The sequence below is a fragment of the Choloepus didactylus genome, chromosome 22 (assembly GCF_015220235.1).
Source record: "Choloepus didactylus isolate mChoDid1 chromosome 22, mChoDid1.pri, whole genome shotgun sequence".
Classification (NCBI taxonomy): Eukaryota; Metazoa; Chordata; class Mammalia; order Pilosa; family Megalonychidae; genus Choloepus; species Choloepus didactylus.
Window position 1 is genome coordinate 36,428,582 of NC_051328.1, and position 12,746 is coordinate 36,441,327.

Sequence of the window (12,746 nt, forward strand, 5' to 3'; positions counted from 1 at the left end):
TATTTTAAGGAATCTTCCAACCTGGAAGAGAAGGGTGAAACTATTACTCAGCTCACAGTTAACAAGACCACACCTCCAGAGGGACAGGGTAAAGAAAAACAATATGAATCCAAGTCGAACCGACTTGAGTTCAAATACTACCATGGTCCTAGGCAAATGATGTTAATAAGTCTCAGTCTCCTCTGCAAAATGTGGATAAGCATGCCTTCTTCAGCAAGTTATTTTGAGGATTAAATAAAATAATGGTAGGTGAAGCTTCAGCATGTTGTGAAGAAAGCATTCCGAAAATGGTGGGTTATTAATATAAAGTCTTAGCACAGAGCAAATCCCCATCATTTTTCCAAAGTCCTTCCTGCAGGGAGCATAGTGGGCAGAAAGTCTTCCACGAATGGAAGGCTGACCACCAGTCCCTGATCCACTGTGACATGGAATCAGGTGTCAGAGTGTAGCTCAGGGGCTCTAACCCTTGTCTGGCTGTTCATTAAAATCACCAGGGGAGATTTAGAAAACATACCAACGCTTGGTTCTTACCCTAGAGATTCTGTTATGATTGGTCTCAGGTGGGGTAGGGCAACAGCTGTTTTCAGAAGCCCCCAGGTGGTTCCAATGTGCAGTCAGCACTGAGAGTCAACTGGTGTCGTGAACAGAGTCGCAACTTGGGAATCAGGAGATCCAAATTCTAGTCCCAGCTATGTGATTTGGGGAACTAATTTTCTCCTTCCAGGCCTTAGTTTCCCTTCCTGAGTAATGAGGATTTTGAGCTTCAGTGTCCAGGAAGTTTAGTTCAAGTGAGAGGGAAAATTCAGAGAAGGGGCTACCTCCCCTCCCACCATGCACACCTGCAAACCCTCTTCCCATACCTCGGCACCACTGGAAACCACTCAGCTGCCTTTTCATATCTCAAGGTCGTTGACTGTTGAAGAACAGCCAAAGGGACTCACCTGATGGTATTTTTGCTCCTCACTGAAGGCCACCAAGATGACTGAGATAAACAGATTCAGCACTACAAACGTCATGAGGACAATGCATGACCCAATCAGGAAGGAGCCCAGAACTGGGCTATAGTCCAAGACCTGCGAAGAAGAAAGCCAGAGCATCCCCTGGTGCCCCAGCTCCTAGAGGCCACCGTCAGGGGGAAAACTAGTCCTTAGAGCTAGGCTGAGCTTGGAACCAGGTACGTCTCCTTCTTCCCTAGGGGCTAAGTGAGGACAGTATTCTCAAGAGCTGGCCAGGAGAGGGAAGGACAGCACCTCTTCCCCACTGCCCCCACCTCCAAAGCCAGGCACCATTTCTGGATGGGGCAGGAAGCAGTACCAGAGACCCCCCAGCATGGCCCTCCCCTGAGTAGCAAGTGCCTGCTGTTTTGTAAGAGGTTCCCTGGGTAAGCTGTCAGCCCTAGCATGGAGCTGTCTGCCCAGAGGAAGGGGAAATTTTATTTGTCCAAAGTTGCCCTGTGCTTGCCAAGCCATGTACCCATCCATGGGGAGGGTGGCAGGAGTGCTTTTTCTAATTTCATCAAGGTTTGTCATAGGTTGGAGGTGTCCATGCCCCCACCCCCAGCCCATATATTACCTCCTCGTAGTTGAAGATTCCTAGCTGAAGACTGATCATCGTTTCTGCTGCATCATAAAGGGTTTTGTAGGAACGGAGTTTCCAACCAAATATTAAGTTTGACTGTCATGGAAAGAGTCCTCATGAATAGGGAAAGAAACTGTGAAGCCCCCCAAAGCCTGTTGTTTGACAGTTAGCCACATCTTCAGCTTGGCCTGGCAAAAATTGCCCATGCCTATAAGGGTGTGCAAGTGTGTACACACATATACCTGGTCCTGTGTGGGATGCATATGTTTCTCACTATGTGCAAGGCCACAAGTATGTCCCTATGTGTGTTTACAAGTGAACCCCTATGTGTTGGTTTGTGCATACACGTACTTCGGGGTAGGTGTGCTCGCGTGCACACTTTTGGATGACCTTGTCCAGGACCTCTGCTGATGTTCACAGCCTCTCGGGTGACTAGCTGTCCATCTCCATGTCTCCCAGGAAAAGGGAGTGCTCAGTGCACATCTGGGGCTCAGGCACCCACCTCCCGAGCCACTGCTGTGTTCACCCAAATAGTTGCTCAAAGTCTCGCTGAATTGAGCTGGGCTTTCCTGGGCCCCAGCCTCTTTGCTCTGGAGGCAGTCAATGGGGTGGACGGACTACCGGCTTCCTTGTCTGTTCAGGGCCCTCCCCCACTGCAACTCCCCTCACACCCCAAGGACGTCCCAGGTTGTTGTGTCAGAGGGAGATCCAGCCCCCCCGACCCTGAGTTGGTGACTTCTGGTCCGAGAGGACACTGCAGCCTCCCTGTGGCCCATGCACTGCAGACAGATAATTGAACAGTTCCATGTGAATTAGGGCATAGGGATGGGATAGTTTTGAAAAACCCATAGACTCCAACTTTTCAGCTTTTGAAAAATAACCACATGTAAAGCATTTAGCTTCACCCCATTAGTGCAGCCCACCCCATATCTGATGGCGTGGGGTAAGGGTTGAGGTGATAGTTAGGGATGGGGAAGGGATCGAGAATGGGAGAGGGTTAGGGCTGGAGTGAGGACTAAGGATAAGATGTTCCTGTGGTGGTGTATGGAGATCAGGGGGATGATGGAAGGTGAGAGACTGGGTGGGGGCCTAGGTGAGAATGTGGAATGGAATCTGGGGTGGGGAGTGGGTCAGGATCGGGCTAAAGGATCAGATGAGTGGGGATCACGGTTAGAGTGGGAATCATGGGTTTGGTGGGGATGGGGGCATAATTGGTTGGTTAGCAGGATGTGGCATGGGAGTTAGGGTAGAAGAGGGTCTTTGTTTCTCACATTACTTGATACTAAAAAAGAGTTGAAAGTTTAAGCTTTGGCTTTTGTTCAGCCACAAAAAGAGATGTGATTGTCTAAATGTCTCAGTGTCAGGGATCTGAATGAAAATGGCATTGGCCCTAACCAAGACCCGTGTCCGACCCTTAGGGCATCATGTGTTGACGTGGCCAGTGGATATATCCACCCACACTCCCCCATCTCTGCCCCAGCTCAAGGAAGGAACTTCTAAATTCATCTCCGCATCTCCTGGCACAGAGAGAGTGCTCTGTGCACATATGGGAATTAACCAGAAATTACCTTGGCCCTGTACCTTCCAGACGATTGGGATGGAAGGAAAATTGGCACATCCAAGCCAAGTCCAGATGCAGAAAGGAATCCTTTATCAGGAGAAGGTGGGTCCTTTCAGCCCTAGAGTTTAGGCCTCCTCATCCTTACTCCTTGCTGTTTGGGATGACTTGTTCAAAGGCCCTAGACTCAGAAGATCCACCATCTCCCTCAAGTTGCCAGGCCTCCCAAACCCTACCCACCCACTCCCATCACTGAGAAGCCTTAGCTTCCACGGAGACCAGCCCTGAAGGTTTTCCCAAAGGAGGAACTACTCACTGTGATGGAGTAAGCCAGGAGCATGATAAGGATGATGATGATAAAGCCTGAAATGTCTCCCCAGGCACGGCGCAGAGCTGATGTAATCATGTTCATTTTGGGGTTCAACCTGAGCAGATGCCATAGCTTCACTGTTGACAGGAGTACCAAGAAGGCAACGATGTAGCCAAGCACCGCATCAACTGCTGCTGTCTCACTGAAACTGACCCCCCTGCAGGACCAGAGCACAGAGGTGGGTCTCAGAGACTGTGTGCAGTTCAGCCAGAGCTCATCTAGGCTCAGTTCAGTCCAGGGTGAAGGATTATCTCAGAGGCAGACAGGTCTGGGAGATGGAGCTGTCTCAGTTCCCCCAGCTAGGTGATGATGATGGTGATGATGTTGCTGTTGACGGTGGCAAGAATGATGATGATGACGATGATGGTGATGTTGAGGTGATAATGGTGATGAGGGTGATGATGATGATGTTGATGTTGAGGCTTTAGCAGCTAGTTCATCAGGGCTATGAACTAGCAGTCTTGCTTAATGGCTGCAGGGCTATGGCAGAACAGCAAAGAGGAAATCCTGCCAGCATGAAGAGGATGGGGCCATGGGGCCACTAGATGCCACGTCCTCCTGCACATTTGTCTGAGTTTTGGTCCCTAGCCACCCTTATGTTTGAAGGAAGAATGGAAATTACTCTGCTAAGTGACTTATGAACCTCATTTGCATTGTCTCATTTGAACTTAAGACCACCTGATTAAGTGTTGCTGTCTCTAGTTTACAAGTAAGTATAGAGAGTTGGCCCAAGGTCACACAGCTAGGGACATAACTAGAGACACAGCTATTGAGTGGAAAAACAAGGGTTGGAATCCAGATGTGTTTGATTCCAAAGTCCAGGTTTTTCCCACCAAACCACCCTGCCCTTCATTCTCCTCTTGTGCCTTTGTACTTTAAATTCAGTCTTAATATTAGCATGCCATTAAAAATGCCACAGATCTATATCTGTTGGCAGGGAAGGAAAGAACAAGTTAGAGAACAATATGGTATGATCCCAATTTAATGAAAGCATTTAATGTATATATATACATTTTAGATAATTTATTATACATAGTATGTAAAGAATTACAGTTCATGCAATTAAATGTTTCCTTATATTTAGCAATAACAAAAATTCCACATAATGTATCAATGTTCTATAATAGAAACATGTAAAATGTAAATTCAATATAATTATATGAAATCTAATTCTATCCAATAAATAATGATATATACTCACATATGTATTTATGTATGTATATATGAATTCCTCTAAGAAAATAGATCAACCAACATGTGATCCTCTTTTGTTAGACTTGAGATTTTTTTTCTGATCTGTATTTTCAAGTATTTTATGCAGAAACCTTGTACTTCTTATTAAATGAGAAAAGTGTGAGGTGTGCCTTGAAGCCAGGCTGAGAGAAACAGCCTTTCTACATCCTGGCCCAGGGAGACATTGCCTTACCCGAAGCCCAGTAACCTGGCCTGGCCTTCGCTGCACAGTTCCTCCAGGGTTTTAGAAACCCACCGAGGGCACCTCTCTGCAGGGCCAGAGGGAGCAGGAGAATGGACTGAACGCTCCACGTGGGTCCTGTCCAGGCCTGAGTGAAAACTTATCTAGTTCCAGAATCTTCCTCCCCTTTGAGGAGACAGGGGCTGCTGAGATGGACAGTTGCTTCCGCCTTTGAGTTCCTGCAGCACCTTTTTCTTGCCCCTTTTAAAATATCTAACCCTCTCTCATGTCATTTAAATGCTCATATATTTAGTAACAATCACATAAGCCCCTTTTACAAGGATAGAAAATATAAAACTATACGTAAGCCCATCTTTAAGAAGGGAATAGGCTTTAATGAAAGCATGTTTCTCAATCTTGGCTGCATAGGGGAATCACTTGGGAAACATTAAAAACACCGGTGCCTGAACCCCATTCCCAGAGGTTCTGATTTGGTGGCTCAGAGATGTGGCCAGGGCACCGGGATTTTGAGCATCTCCACGTCTGATTCTGCTGAGAAGCCAAGGTTGAGAATCACTGAATTAAAGGGAGACTATGAAGCAAACCATTTGGTCTTAACAAGTCCTTTTGAAATTCAGGTCCTGGCTTTTAAAATGGTTCATCTATTCCAACAAGAAAATTAAATTTATAAGTTCTGGAAATAAATACTAAACTTTGGTTAACTGATTAAGCAAATTCAACTGAAGGTTTTAATTCAAACCAAAGTTATACTATGTTCTGTCACAAGTAGTAGAGTGGCAGATTTCTTTGAGTTTTCTGACATTCAGTGTAAAAAGAGAACAACTCAGGCTCTAAAATTGTTTTATCACCCATCTAGATAAAAGAAATAAAACAAACTGGAGTTTGTGTGGCTAAGAGATTTAAAATGGAATCGGGAGGCCCTTCTGGAGGTTACTCTTATGCAGGTTTTACCAGATATCACAATCTGCCATGGTATGCAAAGCCTCAAGCAACAATTTTCCTGAAAACCCTAAGGCCATCCAGACACCATAAACAAATCTCAAGATAAAACTCAGTTAACTAACCTGAAGGACAATCAAAGCACCCCAAGTAGCCACCAACTACAACCAACTTGTGTAATCTTCTTTTCTTTTAAAAACCCTTGCCTGGAAATGCCAAGATGGGACCTGATTTGGGTTGCTACCTGAATCTATGCTCCCCACACTGCAATTCTAAGACCCCAAGTAAATGCCTCTATTGCCTTGTAGCTTAGTTTGTTGTTTCTCGCTTGACAGTGTGGATGTCAAGAATCAAACAGGTTTTGAATCATTGTTAGGAGTCATGAAGAATGGCAAGCGTGGGGTATAGAGATGGTTCAAAAATTGTACTTGCTGTCAATTACCTCAGTCACATATGACCTTGAACAGACTCGCCATCGCTTCCTTCCTAGAGCAAAGGCTTTGTGCTCTAAGCAGGGGTTGACAAACTTTTTCTGTAAAGGACCAGATGGTAAATGTTTTTGGCTTTATGGGCCAGACTCTCTGACCTAACTCCTTCACTCTGTCATTGTAGGAAAGCAGCCACAGACAATGTGCAAGCAGATGTGTATGACTGCATTCCAGTAGAACTGTATTTACAGAAATAGGTAGGGTTGGCTTTAGCCCCCAAGCTGTATTTTGCTGATCCTTTTTTTGAGCTAAAGCTTTCTTTAGTTTTTGAATTGACTGCTCTCTGCATAAATTTCCAGTCAGTCTAAATAAAAAGTACTTCTGCCAATTTAGGAAACTTTTCTATGGAAGAGGGCCTCTAGAGAGGGTGGAGTGTTTGTCCTCTTTTTTGTTGTGTCAACATGGGTGTGGCACAAACAAGAGCTCAATGCTGGCTTTGTTGAATGACTAAGACAGCCTAGAGTGGAGGCTGGGAGTGCACAGTTCAAATTCCGGGCCCTGCATTTACTTGCTGTGTGACCTTGTGCAAATAACCTGTGTAAGCCTCAATTCCCTCATCTGTAAAAGAAGGAAGATGATAATAGGATCTCTTAGAGGTCTCAGGAAAATTAATATAGATGAGGTAATGCTTTCAAAATAGTGTTTTTATAACAGTGGATGATGTCCAGTAATAAGTCAATGGATGTTAGCTATATCTATAAAATGAGTGAGTGTGGTAGGTTGAATTATGTACCCCAATTTAGATGTGGGAAAACTGGTTTTGATCCACATTCCTATGGGTGTAAGCCCATTGTAAATAGGACCTCTCTCCCCTCCCACCCCCATCCCCAGGGGAAGTGGTGGTATATTTAACACAATAATGAACCAACTAGTCAACTATTTGTAAAAACTAAAATTAAATTTCTATCTCATACCATATTCCAAAATAAATTCAAGATGAATTAAAAGTTCCTTTTGAATTAAAGATAAGTGAAAAAGTGAAATAATGAAAGTACTAGAAGAAAATAAAGACACTGATCCATTCTCAGGGAAGGGGAAGGCATAGTCATATATACACGGAAAGAAAAGAACTACACTGAAATGCCATAAACTTGTATTAAAAGGCAAATACACTAAAAAATAATTACAGTATATGACAAAGGATGAGCATTCTTAATTCATAAAGAATTTACAAACAATAAAAAAAGGCAAACATTCTAAGAGAATAATAGGGAAGAAATGAACAAGCAATTCTCAAAAGAATGAAAATAAATGGCCAATAAACTTGAAAAACATAGGACATCTTGAAGATTTATTTTTAGTTAAGGTGTGGTGGGTTTAATCCAAATTACTGGAGTCCTTTTTAAGCAGATGAAATTCAGACATAGCAAGAGAAAGCCACAGGGAGGAGCCAGAAGCCAGAAGTCAGCAGAACCCAGAAGAGAAAGGAGAAGAGGACATTGCCATATGACAAAAAAGCCAAGGCACCCAAGGATCGCATTCCAGCCAGAATACTACTGACTTGGAGGAAGCAAGCCTCCTAGCCAATGCGTTGATTTGAATTTCTGGCCTCCAAAACGATGAGCCAATCAATTGTTATTGTTTAAGCCAATTCATTTGTCACAGCAGCCTGAAAACTAAGACAGCAAGTGAGGCAAGAAACAGAATGATCCAGCAAGAGTAAGGGCCCTGGAGCCACACAAACCTAGGTTTATATTACTTCTCTGCTATTTTTTAGCTGCATGACTTTGGGTAAGTTATGTTACCTCTCTGTCTGGATTTCATTTTTTGTAAAATGGAGTAATGGTAATGTTTACCTCTGTAGGTCCTTGTGAGGATTTGATGTCTTGCACAGAAGGGAACCTGATAAACGGTTGCAGAGGGCGGCTTACTGGGGCATTAAGTTTGTAAGGGGTCTCCTCAAGGGGCTATGAGGAACTCTGGCAGGTGTCAGGTGGTCCTCATTTTGGTAAGATTTGCAAAAGTAAGATATTTAAATATTTTGTCTTAAAAAATTCTCTCCATTTGTATATGCTTCAGGTCCCAAATCTGAATCCAAGTGGCAACTGCAGTTATTTTTATGATGAGTGATCCTTGATCCTCTGAGAGTCGACAGGCTTTCTTAAGTCCCCCTCTGACCTCTGGACCTTAGACAAAGCTGAGGGAAGGGGGGGTGAGTGGTGGGGAGCTCAGGGTCTGAGGCAGAGATGCTTACTCCTCCCTGTGGTTCCGATAGTGCTGGATGTCACGCTCCGCCAGGATAGCCCTCTTCACAAACACCACCAGGGCACTCCAGCTGGCCAGGATGATGGCCAACTCCAGAAGGTTCCACTTGCTGCCGAAATAGCACCATCCTTGCTTCCTCATGAGCTTGCCCTGGGAAAGGAGCCCGAGGCTCTGCTGAAGGCTGTGCCAAAAGCCTCCCACCACTCACCCACCTGGCTGCTCTCCACCTGGTCATGAATGACCCCTGGCAGAGTGCTTCAGAGCCTCTCCCCAACCTTGTGCACAGACCCCATCTGCTTCCATCACTAACCCAGGCTGCAGGATTTTGGAGTGCCACAGGTCAGCCTTCCTTCTATTTCCTTCTTTTCCTCTCCACTGAAGAGAACCTTCTACTGTCTGTTCCCCTTCCATCCTCTTACCCATGCATAGGGAGGAAAAATTCACAGTGGTTTATAAGAAGCTAAGTTTGTTTCCATAACAAGGGATGGAGAGAGGGGCAGATTTTCAAAACTGCTCAAGCAGCATTTTGAGAGAGATTTAAGGATTTTGGAGACAGACTTTCTGAAGCAGCTGCAGACAGTATAAGAGGAAGCAAGAGAAAAGGAAAGAAGTAGGAGGTGAGTGGTGAATGGGTCACCTTTCGTGTTCTTAGAGAAATGCACGTAAAGAACTCCAGTTGCTTTCTGATAACTTTGGTGGTTGGGCTTGCATTGGCAATGCTCAGAGACCACGTGGGCCTGCAGCTTTATGAGGCTGATGTGGCATAGGAGTTAGGTGTGAAGGTCTGGGGTCAGGGAACTGGGTTCAAATCCTGACCTTGGAAAAATTACTTAACACCTCCGAACTTTAGTTTCCTACTCTGTAATTGGAGCCAATAGGTCCTTTCTCCTGTGTTAGAGGAGAAAATCCACATAAGGTTCTTAGTGCAATGCCTGTCATGATGTAAGCATTCAAAGTACTTTAAAGAGTTGGTTGGGCCAGGGGATGAAGGGCCAAGATGTCCCTTTGTTTTTTGGTGGGGAGAAGGGCGGGGTCATTGTCCATGTAATCAGCCTCAGTTGAGTTCCCATCATCAAGTCTTTGTTTTTGTCAGCATCTGCACTTTCGTTGTGCAACATGGTGGTAAAGATGGTATGATGACTAATTTTATGGGTGAACTTGACTAGGTTATGGTGTCCAGTTGTTTGGTCAAATACTGGCCTAGTTGCTGTGGAGCTAGTTTGTAGATGGGATTAACATCTATAATCAGTTAACCTTAAGTAAATTAGGAAATTGCCCTCCATAATGTGGGTGGGCCTCCTCCAATCAGCTGGAGGTCTTAATAGTAAGCATTTAGGGCTTCAGTGAAAAGAAGGAATTCTGCCTCAACACTGCCCCCTCCACTCTGTCCTCAGTTTCCAGCCTAATGAATTTGAACTTGAGAATTCAACGTCACACTCTGGAATTTCCAGTCTCTTACCTGCCCTGTGGAATTTGGATTTGCCAGTCCCCAAATGCATGAGCTAATTCCTTATGGCAAATCTCTTAATGTATATTCTGCTGGTTCTGTTTCTCTGTGGAAAATCCTGACATACAGGTGGCAAACAGAATTTTTCCTATTTCCCAGGGACCACAGATGAGAACAAAAGATGCTAACGAACCTCCACAATCTACATTCAGAGAACCCCCAGCTGTGGGGGCAGCTGCCTCTCTCAAGGGCATTTTGGAAGGTCTCAGTTCACAGAAACTGAACCACTGCGCCTCTTCCTTCCCCAACCAGGAAGGACCACCCTTCTGGGTTCTCAATTCCTGAGAGGAGCTGAAGTTGGATTTCTGAGGCTACAGTGAGCAAGCTCAATCAGCCAACACCATCAGTAGGAGCATCTCAGGGTTGAGGAGGCAAACACGTAAGGAGAAATCTTCCGTCTCCTTTCTTCAGGTCCCAGCCCCAGAGAAGGAAGGAGTAGGAGAAGGAACAGGCACACCTCCACATCCATTTCTGGCCCATGGAGCCACAAGCCCACCCCTTACCTGCACGATCATGTAGTAGAGGAGAAAGAGGAAATAGGTGACCTCTGCTGCCACCACGAAGGGGTGCCAGCCATCAGTGAAGGGGTACAGGCGGAGGTTCTGCAGGTCCGCTTGCAGAAAGAAGGTTCCTGGGAAGCAAATCATGTTCTGCTCAACCCCCGCCACCCTCCACTCAGCACCACCACTTCTGACTTGGAAGCCATCAGGTCGAAAGACTCAAGTTCAGACCGTTTAGGTCAGGCTGGACTGAGCAGAGGAGCATATAAATGGCCTTCAGACCCAAAGCCTCAAGCGACTGCATGTCGATATATGGTGGACACCAAAGGCAAATGGACAGACCAGAAGGAACAAAGGGAGCTGCGATGGAAGACCTGCTCCCTGCCGCTGCCCGCTGGTGCACATGCAGTCACCTGCAGCCACTGCCACCCACGTCAAATCAGCCTACTTCAAGGTGGCTTATTTAAAGCTGCTTTGTCCAAGGGCAGTTCACCAAAGAGCAAGTCATCTGTGACCAATAGGCCTAAAATTCAACCTTCTTTTTAATCATTTTTCATCTATTTGTGTTGTCTTTTTTTCATATCTTTTTTTTTTTTTTTTTTTTTTTTGGCATTATAGTGATTTTTTGTAATGATTTTTCAAACCAATTTGACTAATAGGGCTAATGCCTGTGAAGACGAGGCCCACTCCAAGGATGGCAGAATGGGGAGACAGAAATGATCTGTGTTGTTGCTGACACCAGTGAGCTGCCAAATCCACCAGGCCTGGAACTGTCACCACACTGTTTATGTAGAAACTATGCAGAAATACATAATTTAATCAGCTGTGTTTTTGGACAGATTGCTTAAATAGTCTTTTAAAAGGCAAAAAGAAATAGGATAACAAAGGAGATACAAATCACCACCACCACCACCACCGCCACCACCCCACCCTCGCCAAAAAAAGGATTTGAAAGGAAGTATTAGTGGGGAATGAAAATGGGATTTGAAGGCCTTTTACTTTTCACTTTGCACAATTCTGACATTTAAAAAAAAAATGTTAACATGTATTGACTTTCTAATAAAAATGTAATTTAATATTTTTTAAATGTTCAGTTTTTAAAGGAGAGAAGTTTGAATTTTAGGCAAATTGATCATTAGCCAAACAAGCATTAGGTTAGTGTTTTTGGTAGATTGGGATTAGCATTTAGAAAAAGAGGGTGGGTGAGAGAAAAAATTGAATAGAATGGAAAATACCAGAGTACATCACATGTAGTAAAGGAAAATATTTCTGAAACTCATTTCGATGTACAAATCAGAAAAGAAAACAATATTTTTCCCTGATGAAAAAAGGGAGACTCTCTCCCTTCCTTTTCATGGAGCATTTCTTTTAGAAAACTTGTAACTGTAAATTCTTTCTTTGTCCTTGTGAAATGTATGTAAATATTTTTAAAAGTTAAGTAAGCATCTAGCCAGTTTACAACCCAGGAATGTCTCTCTCATGGACCTGGGAGCCATCTCTTTGAAATGTAACTATCAGGGAAGATAGCATCACTTTCCCCCAGTTCAGTGGGAGCGTAGGAGTCTAACCTACGATGGGGGGGGGCACCTGGCTCTAGGGTGCAAATGTACCTCCTGTCATAAAGGTATGAGAAGTTTATTTTTCCTTTAGATAAAGGCAATTAGCTAATACCGATGGCCACAGCAATTACCAGGTAAATATAGGATGAACTGTGTGTGACACAGGGTGCTATCAGGTCCTCTCACTTGAGGACTCGTTATGGTTTAGCTTGAGAACACATAGGTAATGGGTTGTACCTGCCTGGCTATATACAAGGGTGAGCTTTCTGTCTGCCTTTGTGATCTCTTTAGTGGATTGCCTGTGATGCAGCGCATTCTGGTTTAATGCTTATTCCATAATACATCTGTTTTCTTTGTCTTCTACTTCTTTGGAGAGATTTTCTGGGTTGGCAGGTAATTTTGTGTTTAATTACATTTTCCCAACAGTGTGGGGGGTTTGGGTTATATGTAAAATGTACTTGGTGGATTGAGGTAGACGTTGTAAAACATTCTTTTAGACCAAGTGATCTGTTACCAGGTCAGCCTTTTCCCACCCTCTCACTACCAGCCCCCCCTAGCTCCTAGCCCTCTCCCCCAGTGGAGTGGGAACCTCAAGAAAGGGAGATGG

The 12,746-nt window shown here is 44.5% G+C and overlaps 1 protein-coding gene and 1 long non-coding RNA gene across 10 annotated transcripts in view; one reads left to right on the plus strand and one right to left on the minus strand.

The window, feature by feature from the left end:
• LOC119518438 overlaps positions 1–12,746 on the plus strand; it is a 43,701-nt gene that overhangs the window by 12,828 nt on the left and 18,127 nt on the right. For 4 of the 9 annotated variants that reach the window (XR_005213769.1, XR_005213768.1, XR_005213767.1 and 1 more), the window contains 3 exons: positions 906–1,174; positions 2,997–3,241; positions 3,517–3,684. This is a non-coding gene — a long non-coding RNA (uncharacterized LOC119518438). Of the gene's footprint in view, positions 1–905; positions 1,175–2,996; positions 3,242–3,516; positions 3,685–8,583; positions 8,913–10,179; positions 11,158–12,746 lie in introns of those variants that run through there. The other 5 variants (XR_005213771.1, XR_005213775.1, XR_005213773.1 and 2 more) reach the window with 5 other exon arrangements.
• PKD1L2 (polycystin 1 like 2) overlaps positions 1–12,746 on the minus strand; it is a 103,309-nt gene that overhangs the window by 3,171 nt on the left and 87,392 nt on the right. Inside the window, exons 38-42 of the mRNA XM_037815573.1 lie at positions 10,584–10,711; positions 8,563–8,723; positions 3,453–3,663; positions 1,573–1,674; positions 942–1,073 (exon numbers count right to left, since the gene is read on the minus strand). Coding sequence (XP_037671501.1) covers positions 942–1,073; positions 1,573–1,674; positions 3,453–3,663; positions 8,563–8,723; positions 10,584–10,711 — 734 coding nt within the window. The remainder of the gene's footprint in view (positions 1–941; positions 1,074–1,572; positions 1,675–3,452; positions 3,664–8,562; positions 8,724–10,583; positions 10,712–12,746) is intronic.